The following is a 15744-nucleotide window of genomic DNA, read 5'->3' as shown; positions in this document are numbered from 1 at the left end:
AGACTCCGAGACTTGGCCGGGCTACATGCACTGGTCGGTTCAGAGCCGTACTGCTTGCCCAAGTCGATCTCGGCTGGGTTTCGAGCTCGATTAGATCCCGAGCCGGGCTTCGGGCTCGGGTTGTGTCTGACCGGGGTTTCAGGCCTAAATTGATCTTGGGCTTCGACACTGGTCCGTCTTGGGCCGAACTTCGGACACTGACTTTTTCTATCAATCAAGAGCAAAACTTCACGATATCTCACATGCCGATCTCATATTGAATCAAATTTATATTTTCATTTTTTGTTTAAGATACGCAACCAAATAAGTAGTTAAATTTATGTTTTTATATTTTATGTTTTTGTTTTCATAATTTTTGGAATTGATACCAAATATGACATAACAGCACTTAAAAATAATTATGTTGAAAAATACTAAAATATTTGATATGGTGAGGAAATCGTATATATGGTTGAAAAATAGATTTTTCTTTAAAATAAGGGAATTGTACATCAAAAAATGGGGTACAGTGGTAGAGACTAGAGACTAGAGATGCGCTTACATACGTAAAGAGACTGTAAATGAGCCGGAGGCAGGCCCATGTAGAGCTTCTTTTCAATAAGAGCTTTTTAGGGCTTCGGCCAAAGGGTTAGCTCACTCACTTTCAGACAGTATCAGAAGCCAGAAATTGATCTCGGGCTTCGACATTGGTCGGTCTTGGGCCGAACTTCGGGCACTGACTTTTTCAATCAATAAAGAGCAGAGCTTCACGATATCTCACATGCCGATCTCATATTGAATCAAATTTATATTTTTATTTTCTGTTTTAGATACGCAACTAAATAAGTAGTTAAATTTATGTTTTTGTTTTATATTTTTATTTTCATAATTTTTGGAATTGATATCAAATATGACCTAAAAGCACTTAAAAATAATTAAGTGGAAAAATACTAAAATATTTGGTATGACGAGGAAATCGTATATGTGGTTGAAAAATAGTTTTTTCTTTAAAATAAGGGAATTGTACATCAAAAAATAGGGTACGGTGGTAGAGACTAGAGACTACAGATGCGCTTACATACGTAAAGAGACTGTAAATGAGCAGGAGGCAGGCCCATGTAGAGCTTCTTTTCAATACGAGCTTTTTAGGGCTTCGTCAAGGTTTAGCTGACTCAGTTTCAGACAGTATCGGAAGCCAGAGAAAGCTTTAGGGTTTCTCTTCAATGGCAATTAAAGTCTCTTGATTATAACTGAGTTGTTAAAGCAGTTCTGGGGATCTAATGTGAAGACATGAAACACTTTCACTGTTGGTTTTGTTTTTTCCAATTTTTATTTACACTGGATCACAGACACAAGTGTCAGAAAAAAAGGAAACTGTGATATTATTATTCAACTTCTGAATTGTTCCTTTTCGGAAACTTTCATGTGAAGCAATTTGGGTTGAATCATCGAACGCACTGTCTCTCTCTTTTGTGCTTTTTTTTAATCTGTGCTGTTGGAGCTGTGTGTGGTGTTTCATTTGATACCCGTGAAATCGGTGTGAAGCTTTTTCGTAATTTTTGACTGATTGAAGCTCGCAGTAATGGATTCCATCAATTATTTGATGTACCGTATTGCGGAATACGGAGTGTCACTGGTACATTTCTATGTCTATCGATAGCGGAATTCTGTGACTCGGATCGGAGGTACTTTTGTAGGATTTCCTTTGACCTTCTTTAGTAGCAGCGATGGAGGATATTGGGTTGGTCCAGCAAGGCTGGAAATGGCTTCGAACGCAGAAACATGTAAGGTTGTGCACGAAAACTGCAGTGGCGACTGTAAGGGATAAGGTTGGAGTCTTGATGGAGCGGCATTGGCCAAAGGTGTGCAGTTGGTGTTCTAGGTTTGGGCGATTAGTGTGCTTTGTGCTGATCTACTGGAAGGACTGTGTTGTGAGGGGTGTTCAGTCTGTTACCGAACTGGGTTCAGCTGCATTGTTGGTTATAATGTGGAGTTGCTTTCTTAGCCTCACTTCGATGTCTTGCTTACTCTACGTGCTTCTGAGTATGGTATGTCTTTTAACGCTATTTCCATAATCTCTGCCAGATTTTGGCTAGTTGAATTTATGATGTTTTTAATTATACTGTGGCACATTTGGGTCATGCTAAACTGTCAATTAGAACTTGTTGTCATTATTATTGTTTTATCAAACTCATAGAAAATCTAGATGCCGGTGGTTTCGCCCTTCTACATCTCACCAAAGACATCCCCATAAGTAGGAGGATATGGTTCAGCGATTCATTATCTGTCTTGCATAAAAACTTTTTCATGTAACTGGCACTTCTTTTAGAGATTGTCCATCATTAAAATATGCTCCAAGTTAATTCCCTAGTGAATATTGCCATTTTGAATGTGACACTCTTTGTGATAAGGATGGGTTGGCGCCTTGGGGGTGGGGCGCACAAGGTGTAGTGTAATTGATTTTGTCACCCAAATACAAATTAGGTCTGATTGAATTGTAATGAACAAAAAGGCCTGCAAATTCTTCTAGCCCTTTGTACATTGCTTCTCTCATAAATTCAATGTTCCACACCACTTCATTGCTAATTTAAATGAAGCAATCTGGCACAGAAGCAGTTTTTCCCCTAGCAAGAGTAAATATGGTAGGGAATCTTTGAAATCGGCTGCACTACACTATAAATCTCAATCAGTTATGCTTCTTCTCCCACTAATGAAGGAATTATTATTCTATTAAAAAAAAGGAATTGTTATTGCTCCTTTCCCACAAAAGGCCTAATTTATTTCTCTCTTCTATACTCAATGGAGGTGGAGGGATCTATTTGATTACACCTGTCGTTGTTATTTTTGTTGTTATATATGGTTTTTTTATTTAATTATCATGAAGTGAGTTTCCCATTTGGTTAATCGTGGAAGCTAGTATGAACATCAAGCATTTTTTTTTTCTTTCAATTTGTAAGATTTATCAGCCACCTATTGAAGACTCCAAAACAATTAGGCAAGAGAAGCAAAAAGTTTTGAATTTATTGCATGATTGAGATTCTGGACCACAACTTAAAGATCTCATTTATACGAATGTGGTACTTCTAGTTCTTAGTTTTTCATCCTAATATTCATAGTCCTTGTGGGATGATGAAATTTGCATGGCTTAGTATTTGATTAAATCACACTTTTCTGCCTTTCTTGTCATCTTGTAACCATTTAATGGCTTTGCTTTCTGTATGTTGCATGCAATATGTTCCCTGAAAAATTCATATTTATGCATCTTTCCTTTTATGATGGCTAGTTTTTTTTTCCCACATGCCCACGAGTGAGTTGTCAAGTGCCCTCCTATTGCTGTGAGAGTAAGTTCAGGAAAAAGGACCTTTAGAGGGGACAATGACCAACTTGATTAATCTTGATGAATATGACTGTATTCTTTTATGTTGGCACTTGTAATTTATCGAATAGCGCAGCTTGTATGAAACAAATCTGAATAATGTGCTAACATTTGGAGTCCATATTTTTTAGGGTGCTGCTGGAGTTGCTGTTCGGTATTTGGGTTACACTCCTGGAATTTTCATCGTGGGGCTCTTTGCTATTTTGATAATATGGATGTACGCTAACTTCTGGATAACGGGAACATTGTTTTTAGTTGGAGGTATGTTAAAGTTCTTTATTTTTGGCCTTTGGACTTTAATTTTATTACTGTTTTCTGCTGTGTTTTTAAAACTAAATTAATGTTATTAATATTTTCTGCTGTGTTTTTACTTACTAAACTAAGTTAATGATGATAATTTTAAAGATTTGATGAGATGATCATTAGTTTTGTCAGCACTAGGGATCCTGCATGATTCTGAACAATGAATGGCAAATCTTGGCCTAGTGATAATGTTGCTTCACCAAAACCTGGTTGTCACATGTTTAAACTGCGGAAATAGCCTCCCTGAAATGTGTGGATAGGACAGAGTACATATTGCCTTGTTGGACCCACCCACCACCGTTTGAGCCTTGTGCTCATGGTGTTGTTTCCTTTTTTTATGACTGCATAAAATGGTTGATCTATTTTTTGTATAGAGTTAGCTTTCCAAAAATGACATGAATATAGCTATGTTTCTTGAAATTTTTTTTTTTGCAAATATATGTTAGCTAGTGGGAACTCAGCTAAATTGTGAAGTATGCATCTTCATATCTTTCTCTTTCTTTCTGCGGGCCCCCAACCATCCCCTTGCGCACCCGCACGCCAATATTTCTTCTGTTCGTGCTGTGTTTGGTATTGGTTTCCAGTAGAATTTAATTCCATTTTCACAGCTTTTATATTCATTCATTTACATGGAGAGTTAAATATAGCTAAATATGTTGATCTCAGTTGGTCATACGTTTTAAATTAAACTACCCGAAAAGTCAATGTGGTTTGTGAAAGACATTTTTTAAAAACTGTTCATTGATGTTACAAAATAGTGTAATCAAGTCATTCCGTCAACTTGGTCAGTGTATGTAACAGAAAATGCCGACTTGACCATTACTTTTCATAGGAATACTTTTACTGCTCGGCTAGCAATATCTAATGTGACCGAATGACGATGAGATAGCAGAGAAATGAATCATTAAACGGGCTTTGATCTCCAGTTAAGCTGTTAACTGTATCTACTGAAAAGTAGCCAAGACTGCATTTTCCGTCACAACCCATTGACTCTTGTTGACAGAGTGACTTGACCGCCCAATTTTGTAACATTCAGTTACCAATTTGACCAATAAATCTTTCATTAACCAAATGGAAAATTTGGACATGTTTCGGGGATCTAATGTGCACTTTCTCCTAAATTTTATCTCTTGCCAAAATAGGAGAAAATTCTAAAATTTTTATCTTAAAGAAAAGTAAGTTAAATGTTTTCCTTTGAAATGAACGATAAAAAAATAACATTAAATGGTGCCACCCCTTTACTAGGTGAATGAGATAATAAATCTATAACATATAGTAATATATACTCATTAATGCTAAAATGTATTTGTTGTTGTTAACATTCAATCTATACCAAAAACAAAGATAACCATCTGTGCCTAACAACCAACCAAGGTTACTCCTCTTCTTGGAAAATTCATTTGTTTTCTTTCATCCAAATAATCCACCAAATGATTGTGGGAAGATGATCCATAAAAACTGGTTCTCCGTACTGTTTGGGAGTAAGGTTGTGATGTTGTGTGCATTTGCTCTCCTAAGACCCTGTCATCACCATGAGGGCCTTGTACATTGAGTGTCATTGACTGATACTATAACCTGGATGGATGGAAAAACAATAGTTTAAAATTTTGCTTTGTTCCTTAGGCTGTATGTGTGGAAGAAGTTTTTATAAAAGTGTAAAGTATGACTCCATGTTACCAAATCAGATTTAACATGTGTTTCTGATTTCCAGATTGGGTATAATGGAGTACAGAAACCAGTGAAAACATTTTTTCACCACAGATCAACAGTATTGATCATGGTTTCATATATGACTTAACTTGAAAAAAATAATTTGTAGTCTAAACCCAGTGAACAAATTTGATAGGAAAAGAGGTTCATTCTACCATTCTCGGATGACTGTCAAAAATTTCTTCAAACGGTGGAAATTAGAGCAAAATAGATTCTTGGACATTTTGAAAGGGAAACAATATGACCAAAAGAATTTTGAAATTCACAGTGAGATGGTATTATGGTCTTAATTTTATACCTGTGCAGTTTATGCAGTCTTTCCAATTGTTTTTAGTCTTTTTCCTTTAACATTAGGTTTAAATGTTGGATTTGTTTTATTTGAGTTCCTCCCTGTTTTAGGATAATAGGTATATGGGGAGTTTCAACTTTAGTGGAATTAGGAATTAGAATGTCCGCAATTTTAAACGAGATTGATGACTCATGATAACATTCTGAAGGCTTACCACTTGAGTCAAAACAATTGCCAACAGTATTTTCTCCACAATGATTAAACTTCTAAATTTCTATATGATCACCAACCCCTCTGGAATGGATCCCTCCGGTCATCCATTCTTCTTCCTGCTACTTGGATGCCTACTGCCTAGAAAAGCCACCTGGCCCGCTTCGAGGAAAGGAACTTACCTGTCAAATGGGGCAAAATTAAGAGATTCAGGTGAAGCTTGTAGTACTCTGCAGAAGCACTACTGAAGGTAGGAATCAATCACAACTACTGCCAACCATCAAACCTACAATAGATCAACTGACACTCACTTCCAATATAGAGATTGAATGTACTCTAGTGCACTACACTCAATTGCTGATTACCTAATGCTGTAGATACCCAATTCGGTATCACAATAGGCTGTAAATTAACAGGCACGGACAATTGGTCAATCAAATGAGGAAGATATTGCACAATTGTAAGGCGAAGGTGACTGCACTAATCTTGTTCAAAATTCAAATAAAAGAACAAGTATTTCATCAATGAATTTCTCAGCACTGCTCGGGCTTTCTCATTACTGCATTTTTCTAAGACTCTAAAGAGAATGGATTGGAGTGTAGATGTGCCTTGTTTCATTAATGCATGGTTTGGGGCTCATTGCTAGATGCAATAGCTTGTGAATCTCCCCGTTTGTCCTGTTTGCACCTCCTTGGTGCTTCAATAAATCCTGTTTTGCATACCTTAGATTATCTTTAGTTGTTCATTATTACTTAGATCTATAATCTATTATGCATAGTTAAACTCTTATGGGTCTGCTTTTTTAGTACAATTCTTCTTTTGTTGCTAGAACAACGGCAAAAAAAGAAAGAAGAAAAGATCTATTATTTATGAAAGGTATATCCAGATTCAAATTAAACCATTTCTTAGTGTTTTCAAATAGCTGTTTAGTTTTGTATCGGTCCTATAGAGGATGACGCGGATGAAGTAATTTACATAAGACCTGAAAAACCCATTTGCTGTCAATCATCTTGCAGTTGCAGGTGAGTTATGTCCTATGATGTTTTATGCTGTTAGCATACATTTTCCTATATTTTGATTATGTATCAACCATTAGCTATCATTAGCTATCAACCATGTTCTCACATGCTGTGGACGGTGCTTCTTTAATCTGTTATTTTTATATTACTTCTGCAACCTTTGAATTTTAAAAGTCCAACTTTGTTGATGAGAATTTCCCTTTCTCTCTTCACATTTGCAATTTCATGGATTTGGGAAACTTTATTTTTCTTTGTGTTATTGCAGGCTATCTATTTTCACTTAACCATGCTCGGTTGGTGGTCGTTATGGAAACTATATACACAATTTATTGGGTCAAAATTCGAGTTGGATGGCTAGGAGTTTTTATCGCAATTAATCTTGCATTTTTCTCAAGCGATGTATTAAACCTTTTGCTTGAATGGTGCGACAAAATGAGTGAAACCACCTATGAGCATAAAGATTCAAAAACAGCTGTGGAAGAAGATGACTTCTCTGCAGATTGTGAATATACGATTCCTACTGATGAACCTGAGAAGCAGCGCGCTTGCAACGCCTCCAGTAAACCAGCTGGGAGTTCCTGTGTTGTTAAGCAGCAGAAAGAGTTGTCTGCTACCACGGCAGTCAAAGGAACTAATTCGCTCGATGAGATGAAAAGAATATTAAATAGCAAAGATCATTATGAAGCACTGGGTTATCCTTGTCATAAAAGAGTTGATGCCTCAGTTTTGAAAAAGGAATATCATAAGAAGGTATGTAAAAATTCTTTTCTTTCCACCTCTCCTTTCGTTACTAACTGTAAACCATAGTTGTCCAAGCAGAATTTATTACTTGATGGGTTTCTCAGGTTTTGATATTGCCTATTGTATACGGGAGCTCTCTCTCGCCCTCGGTCTAAGCTTTTCGTCCATTTCCCTCTTTTCCAATGAAGTTATACTATGCTTTCCCCGGTCTCTGTTTGTTTTTTTCTTCCACTCCTTTTATTTCTTTTTGCCACATGCAGAAATATTTTGGTTTCCTCATCCTGTGTGTGTTCCTACATGATGTTTGTCTTATTTCCTTGACATCAGCTTCTTTAAATGCATTGTGTTCAGGCCATGCTCGTGCATCCAGATAAAAATATGGGAATTTCTTTAGCTAGTGAATCATTTAAGAAACTTCAGTGTGCTTATGAGGTAGGCATATATGTTTCCATCTGTTCATGTATGTAATTAGTATTTTTGTGGTCCTCTTGTTTGCTCATGATTGCATAATACTTTTAGGTTCTTTCTGATTTGACAAAGAAGAGGGACTATGATGAACAATTAAGAAAAGATGAATTCAGGACTAGGAATGTCTGCCAGAAGTCATATCATACCTCACATCAGGTATCTAATGGTTGGTTACATATTGTTTAACTTTTCCAGACTTGTAAATCTTGTATAGTTTGTCATATGATTAGCTGTAGTTTATAACTAGAGGAAAAAAGAAAAGGTAAATACAGTTGAGCTTTGCTTTGTTTGTTGTTTTTTGGGTCTTAGTCAGGTGTGGTTTATGTAATATCAGCTGCCCTTATTGAGTTTATGATCCAATCCTTATCATGCTACTGATCTCACACATGCCTAACTATTCGTCAAGTGTCTATGCTCTCATGCAGTATTGAAACCATTTCATTTACCAATAAGAGAAATACCATGGATAAATTATGAAGTAACCAGCAAGTATCTTCCTTTCTATGATCCTTCATTCCCTTTTAGTATGTTGGCATAAGCCGCATTGCTGAAATATAAATCTGTGTCAATTACTCAGCTTTAGATAATGAAAATGTGTAACAACACTTCTATATGAGCAGGATGGTCAGGATTATTGCTCTGAAGAGTCTAGGTGTATAGAGTGCACAAAATGTGGCAGTTCACATATTTGGGTGTGCACAAATAGGAGTAAGGCAAAAGCACGGTGGTGTCAGGTCAGCATACTTTCCTTTACTTGATTATTGTGCTCTCTCGCTCTCTGCATATGCACATGTGCCTTGCAGTAAACTTATTTCGGCTTCAGGATTGCTGTCAATATCATCAAGCCAAGGATGGAGATGGATGGGTTGAATACAAAGGCTCATTGGTGTATGATAGGCCTAAGAAGGTAATTTCCTTTGGAGGAATGTTCATGGTCCCATGTTTTTCATTTATTCAGCTTATATTCATTTGATTGTGTAACTAGGAATTTAGAGAACTATTTTTTCATTTTTCGATATCAAAATGGATTAGAGTACACAATACATTATGGTGATTAGAGGAAGGTTCTCTTCAATAAATTTTTTTTACTTTCTTCTTAATCATCGGTACACCAAGAGGGAAAGAAGTTGTAGAAATCCATCTTGAAAGCTGCTGATTTGCAGCAGTTTAATGCTCGATGGCAGTATCTTAAGCTTATATCTTGTTGATTGATGTACGACAACGCTCAATTAGGGATAAGAATTACATTTCGGAGCTAATAAAAGATTTCTGTTGTGGATGAACAAAAGTATTTTGCAATTCGCATTTGCTGGATGTAAGAATGAGACAACACGGGAGTGAAAAATAGGTCGATTTTTGCTACATCCTAATCAAACCTATCATTATAAATTATGGAAATATGAGTCAAAGACATTTAAAAACATACTTTTCAGCATTTCTTTCCCATAATCATAGTTGTCACAAGCGCATGCCTCGTGCGCTTAATCGAGAAGCGAGCCTCGCTTTATCTTGCGCCTTGCTTCGACAGTGTCTTAGAAGCACAACGAGGCGTGTGCTTTCCACGAAGCGCAATGGGCGATAAAGAGCCCGCCTTGGATGCTTCAACAATGGGGCTTGATTATTGTTGGGCTTTCAGTTACGTATTTGAGAAAGCCCGACTCTTGTGCCAGCTTGTCTATCCCTAGAGCTTTTTCGGTTTGCTCCGTCTTCTTCTTCCTTCTCCTCTGTTGATCGTGCCTCTCTTGCGCTTGCTCCATCTTCTTCTTCCTTCTCCTCTATCGATCGTGCCTCTCTCTCTCTCATGTTCCGTCTTTTTCTCTCTCCTCCTCCGTCGATCGCACCTCTCTACGCCTCCGTCTCCCGCACGGTCGTGCCTCTTTCTTCTGTTAATATTTTAGGTCTGATCGATTACATATTTACATATTTTTACTTTTATTTGTTTATAAAATTATATATGCGTATATAGTGTTTTTAAAATTATATATTCGTGTATATAGTGTTAGGACTCCATACATTATTTTATTTTCTCAATGGCTCAATAAATATTGAGAAATTAATTATTATGTATTTTGGGAAGACTGTATTTTCATATATTTTGTACCTGTTTTGTTATTAGTGAATAGCTTGTCTTATGTAGGAAAAAAATAATTTTTTCATAAAAAAAGGTGCTTTAGTTGATACAAAGGCGGAGATTGAATTACAAGTTCAAACAACTAACAAGTACTGCTGTTGAAATTGGAAATCATAGAACTTTGTGCTTATCTAATACTTAGTAGATAATACTTCTCCACCAAACCACATCTATTATGTAATTTTAACTTGTAAGACATGTTGAAAAGCTTAAAGTTGAACAAAGAGTCTAAATACTGACATCTCTGGGTAGAAAAACCTTGGTTAGTAGACCAAAACAGACCAGACAAGGTATCAGAATTTCCTCTTGTATATCATTGCCAAATTGGCTACATTGGTCCTGCAAATTACTGCTTCTTGAAGTAGCACATGTTAGTCCTGCAAATTACTGCTCATCTTATATGATTATTGCTTAACTTAGCTTGAATTTGTTTATTAAATTTACTACATAATTTATGAATTTTGTGCTTCGCGTCTTTGAAGCGTACGCTTTGAAGCAAAGCGTTGCCATTTCGCTTGAAGTACGCTCTTTGCACACTTGATAACACTAATCAATTCCTCATCTACTCTCCAGCATTTGGTTAAACCTGAGTTACTGTAATGTAGGACAAGTTACCTAGTTTCTTTTGGTAATAAGGAGAGTTCAATTATTTCCTTTTCTTATTAGAAGTTCTAGTCTGAGTAAGAATTCTGAACCAGCTGTAAAAGCTGTTGTTTTTGGGTAGTTTTCGTAATTCTAGTATGATTATATTACTTTCTCTATTTTTAGTAGGATTAGTTTGATGTGTCTATATAAAGGCGTGAATCAGCTTGTTAGAAACAACTTTGCTATTGAATAAACTTCAGTTTTGCTGCTTAGAGGATTTTCTCTATTTCTCTGGTGGAGTTGCCGGGGTCCTCCATTTCACCTCTGCAGTTTTGTCATGAAAACAAAGCATGCATAACTGACATCATCACCTTCCAGCCACCACTCTTTCACCTTCTCAAGAAACCCCTCTCTTTTATCCACCAATTCTCAAAACGGAAAGGAGCTGGCCCCCATTGAAACTTCCCGATTCGAGAAAGATGGGACCATGATCAGAGATTGGTCTAGGAAAGACCTTCTGAGATTCTCTGGGGAACAAATCATACCAGGTATCTGTAATCAAGAATCAGTCTGGTTTAGACATCAAAGGGGACTTTCTCAAGCTCGACCAGGTGTAGTTCCCACCCATTAGTGGAAGGTCAACTAGTTTTAGCTGAAACACCAGATCCCTGAAACTATTCATAAACTCTTCAGCAGCACTCACATTTTGTCTTTTGGAAGCCGTAAGGACCTCATTCAAATCCCCACATACCTATCTATTGTCTTGTCTTATTTTGAATGCAAAAGAAATTTATTGCAAGAGCATCAAAATGGTGCAATCAAGGAGTTACAACACTGATCTGACACTGTCAAAGAAATTAATACAAGTGCCATTTAGCCTAGATTCTAAAGTATTAAGCCAGTTAAGAATGAAGAAATCAATATTTTTCTCTTAGTTTTGAAAGACTCCTGTTGCTCCTTTCCTTCTAAACTAGCTCCTTTCTTTCCAAACTTAGCCCGCAGTGGGCGGGGTGGCGGGGTGGGGATAGGCAGGATGTACGCGGACCTTACTCCACATAATATGTGGTGGAACTGTTACCAGGAATTGATGATGATTTAATTAATTGCTTGAAATATCAGAATTTTATGATTTTATTGAAGCTGGAGTATGAGCTAATAATGGGTTTATTCAAGAAATGGGGAGAAACACTGAACAATGTATTTTAGAATCTCCAGATGACTCAGAAATCTGTTTTTGAAGAGAATTTTATTGAGTTTGACAACAAGAGAGTGCAAATCATGCTTGATTTCTGGGTTTTTTAGTTTTCTATCATAGTTTCATCCATGCATGGTTTATCATTTTTAACGGGGACGTTTTGTTGATCTATTTTGCATGGGGATTTTATTGTGTTGTATATATTAACTCTGGTACATGCCAAACACCCTGAGCTCTTAATTCTAGGATTTATACACAACTTTGCTTATTCTCCTTATATATCTTGTTTTAATATCTTCTGTGTGTGTTTTTTTTTTTTTTTAATGAAGTCTGTTCAGGAAAAAAAGGTTAAATGGCTTTTGTACTCTAGTTCAACTGAATTTCAGCTCCTCTTATGCTGAATCATTATCGAGTTATTGTGCCAAATATCATCTGAATTCATCATGTTGTGAATGATTTTCTGTTACCTGTTATGTTTACCATTTTGAATCTTTGATTATGGGTTTCAGATGGAAATACCACGTGCCTTTGTTTGTGCGGAGAGCAAAATCTTTGATGTTTCAGAATGGGCTATTTGTCAGGTCAGTTTATTTCCTCCCTATTTTTCCAAGACTCGTGCAGTTAACTCTCGGTGCATGGAAAGTTCAAGATGGCTCTTGTATGGGATATCTAAATTTGGTTCTTAAATTTGTTGTTGTTTCAGTGTTATATTGCTGGTGTCTGTGTGTTTTGCTGAATCCCGAAGGGAAAATAACTTTACTGCCTAGTTGCATATTTAGCTCCCGAACAGCTTACAACTAATGAATTCATTGGTTTACAGGGAATGGAATGTAGGCCAAACACTCATCGACCGAGCTTCCACGTCAACATGGTTGGTTTGGGGAAAACGCAGCAAACTAACTCAACCAGATTTCCATGGGATTTGGATGCTGAAATGATGGATGAGGATGGGGAAGAGTTTGAGTTGTGGCTTCAACAAGCTTTGGCCTCTGGCTTCTTTTGTGAGACATCTAAACGAAGAAAGAGCTGGAGTCCGTTCAAGTTGCCCCAGAAGAAAGGGAAAAAGAAGTGGCGAAGGTCATCAACCTGAGGTTGAGGGGATCACAAGTTCTGTTCCCCTACGTAGGTGAGTAAAATGAACAATGTTTTTTTCTCACTCGAAATTGCGCTTGATTTTGGCTGTGCTCTCGGTTTGCTACGATAATTATCTTCAGATTTATCGTATCTGATGAATGCATCCTGACATCCGAGGAAGGAACGACTGCTAGAATTTGGATGAGTTTTTGGAAAAGGCTAGTGTTTGACCGAAGTTCTGCATCATTTTGAAGCACAAGTTTGAGAAGTAGTGTTTCTGGGTTGCCCAAATGTTATCTATCTCAGAAAGGAAAGGAGATGTAGAGGGTGCGTGGGAAGGAGGAAAAAGACAGAAAATAGTGAGAAAAAGAAAACTAATATCTTTTTAACATTCATGGTAACTAAAAAAGACGTATGCTAATAACAGATGTATAAAATCAGTTCTATATTTTATTCTCTCCAGCCATGGTACAATTTGGAAACTGTCTTATTAGTTTGTCTTATAGATTCATATAGTCCGCTGTTGGGACAAGGCTGATGATGATGCATGATACAACTTGCTGTTGATACTTGCGACTAAATGTATATTATATAACTTGTATATTTTTCACATACATTTATTTATAAAAAATTGTATATTTTTCATACTGCTATATGTACTAGTGCATAATGTTTTATGAAAAATATACATATGGTTTTGTTTAACTTAAAAGAATTGAGTATGAAAGAAAAGAATGTAATAATTCCCCCTCCCGCTAATTTATGTGCCAAAGTCTAATGCACCCTCTTTTTTATTCCGTACACTCCTCGTTTTTCTTTTTCTTTTTTTCTCTCTCTAAATACCCTTGTCCCACCATTGATCCGACCTCTTTTATATTTTTTTAATTTATAATTTTTTTGGTTTAAAAAAATATTATTAAAAAACAATATTATTAAAAAATAATATTGTTATCAATATAAAACATTAATCAGAAGTTATGTTTATAATGAGTTGAGATACATTTATCGAATGAAAAAGCTTCTCATAATGACGGAGTTGTTTCTCATATGGTGACCATTCTGTTGCACAATCATACTTGTATGAAAACCACTGGATCATAATGGGGGGCATCGGATAATTCTCACTCATGAATACCTGGACAAAGTGGTTACCATTCATATATCCAATAGTGATGACATTACGGAATGCATGTGGAGGTGCGATGGATCACAACGGTAAAAAAGTCAAAGATTGTACATCGCTTATGAGATGCAAGATGATGTTGTACCTTGATGCGATAAGGTGTCCCATATCAAGCATATTCATCCAACAGTTAATTGGTATTGGTTTATTTTCTTCGAAAAATGCAAGCGTATTGTGAATATAGCATGTCCGCTCATAACTGCCAAACAAAGATATATATACTCTTTCCAAAATGTCCTTAGCTCTTCAATTAAATCACGCCTAACAAAAGACCAAGCAAATTCACCTCCTTCGAGACCTAACAAGCCAGCAATAACTTTGAACCCACAATTATCGTTGGCTGCTACATTGATGACATTTACGACGTATCTTCTCAGTATTAGGGGAAATTTGTTGACATAACTTGGTGATGAAACTTGTCGTCCTCGTCTTGATATAGTTGATGAAGCAATGCCAATTGATGAACAACTATGACGATAAGGTACATATGAAGTCTTCAAAGAAGCTTCCGCATACTCAAATACAGAGGGATTTCTAAGAGAATGACCTTTGGCGATAGACATTGATCTAGCATGGATCACAAACAACTCATTGCCTAAGTGTAATTATCTTCCTTGATTAGTAAAATCTTGCTCAATTTGTTCGAACGTTGATCCAAGTTGCTCAGATGTTGATCCAACTTCTTCTCAGCATGGATCATCATGCTTAGAAATGAATTACTATTAGCATTACAAATATGTATATATATATATATATGTGTGTGTGTGTGTGAATTTTTTTAAAAAAAGTTATAATAAAAAAATAATGTATGAAAATACCTTACTTGATCTTCCACTAGATAATCTTAAATATTCAGCCTATAACCTTATATAACTATCCATAACGTTAGAAAAATATTATAGATAAATTACTTCAATTGTAGTGGATGAGTAACTTAATATACAAAAAAATGTAGAGTAGAACATACGAAAAAAAAAGATGCAGAGAAAATGATACTAAAGACATGTATTTATAATACTTGAAAAGGGTATTACAATAATTTAACATAAGTATAATAATAAATAACATACAATAAATATACATCATAAGAATTCAAACTAAAAAAATTACAAACATACAAAAGAATTTACATCATAAAAATTATAATTCAAACTGAAATTATTACAAACATACAAAAAAACTCACATCATAAAAATTCAAACTAGAATAATTACAAAAATACAAAAAAATCTCACACCATAAAATTTATAATCGATATAGTTAGAAACATACAACAAAATATTAGTACAAAGTATTAAAATAAAAATTCTAATATTATTTTTTAATAGTATTATTTTTTAATAATATTATTTTTTAATAATATTATTTTTTGAGCCTAATAAATTAAAAATTATAAAAATATAAAAGAGGTGGGGTCAATGATGAGACCGATGGGGTGTATAGAGAAAAAAAGTACTGGGTATACAAAGTAAAAATGTGGG

General features: G+C 35.7%; 1 protein-coding gene across 1 annotated transcript; it reads left to right on the top strand.

The window, feature by feature from the left end:
• The first annotated feature begins 1029 nt into the window (after positions 1 to 1029).
• Positions 1030 to 13683, top strand: LOC119992221. The gene is made up of 10 exons (XM_038838899.1): positions 1030 to 2027; positions 3487 to 3616; positions 7152 to 7636; positions 7979 to 8059; positions 8147 to 8251; positions 8716 to 8829; positions 8919 to 9002; positions 12516 to 12587; positions 12827 to 13132; positions 13221 to 13683. The coding sequence occupies exons 1-9, from the start codon at positions 1707 to 1709 to the stop codon at positions 13094 to 13096; spliced, it is 1662 nt and encodes a 553-aa protein (XP_038694827.1). The 5' UTR covers positions 1030 to 1706; the 3' UTR covers positions 13097 to 13132; positions 13221 to 13683.
• Positions 13684 to 15744: the final 2061 nt, after the last annotated feature.

This window comes from Tripterygium wilfordii, chromosome 22, assembly GCF_013401445.1.
Source record: "Tripterygium wilfordii isolate XIE 37 chromosome 22, ASM1340144v1, whole genome shotgun sequence".
NCBI classification, from domain to species: domain Eukaryota; kingdom Viridiplantae; phylum Streptophyta; class Magnoliopsida; order Celastrales; family Celastraceae; genus Tripterygium; species Tripterygium wilfordii.
Note: the sequence above shows the minus strand (reverse complement) of the source record. Positions and strands in the feature narration are given on the sequence as shown.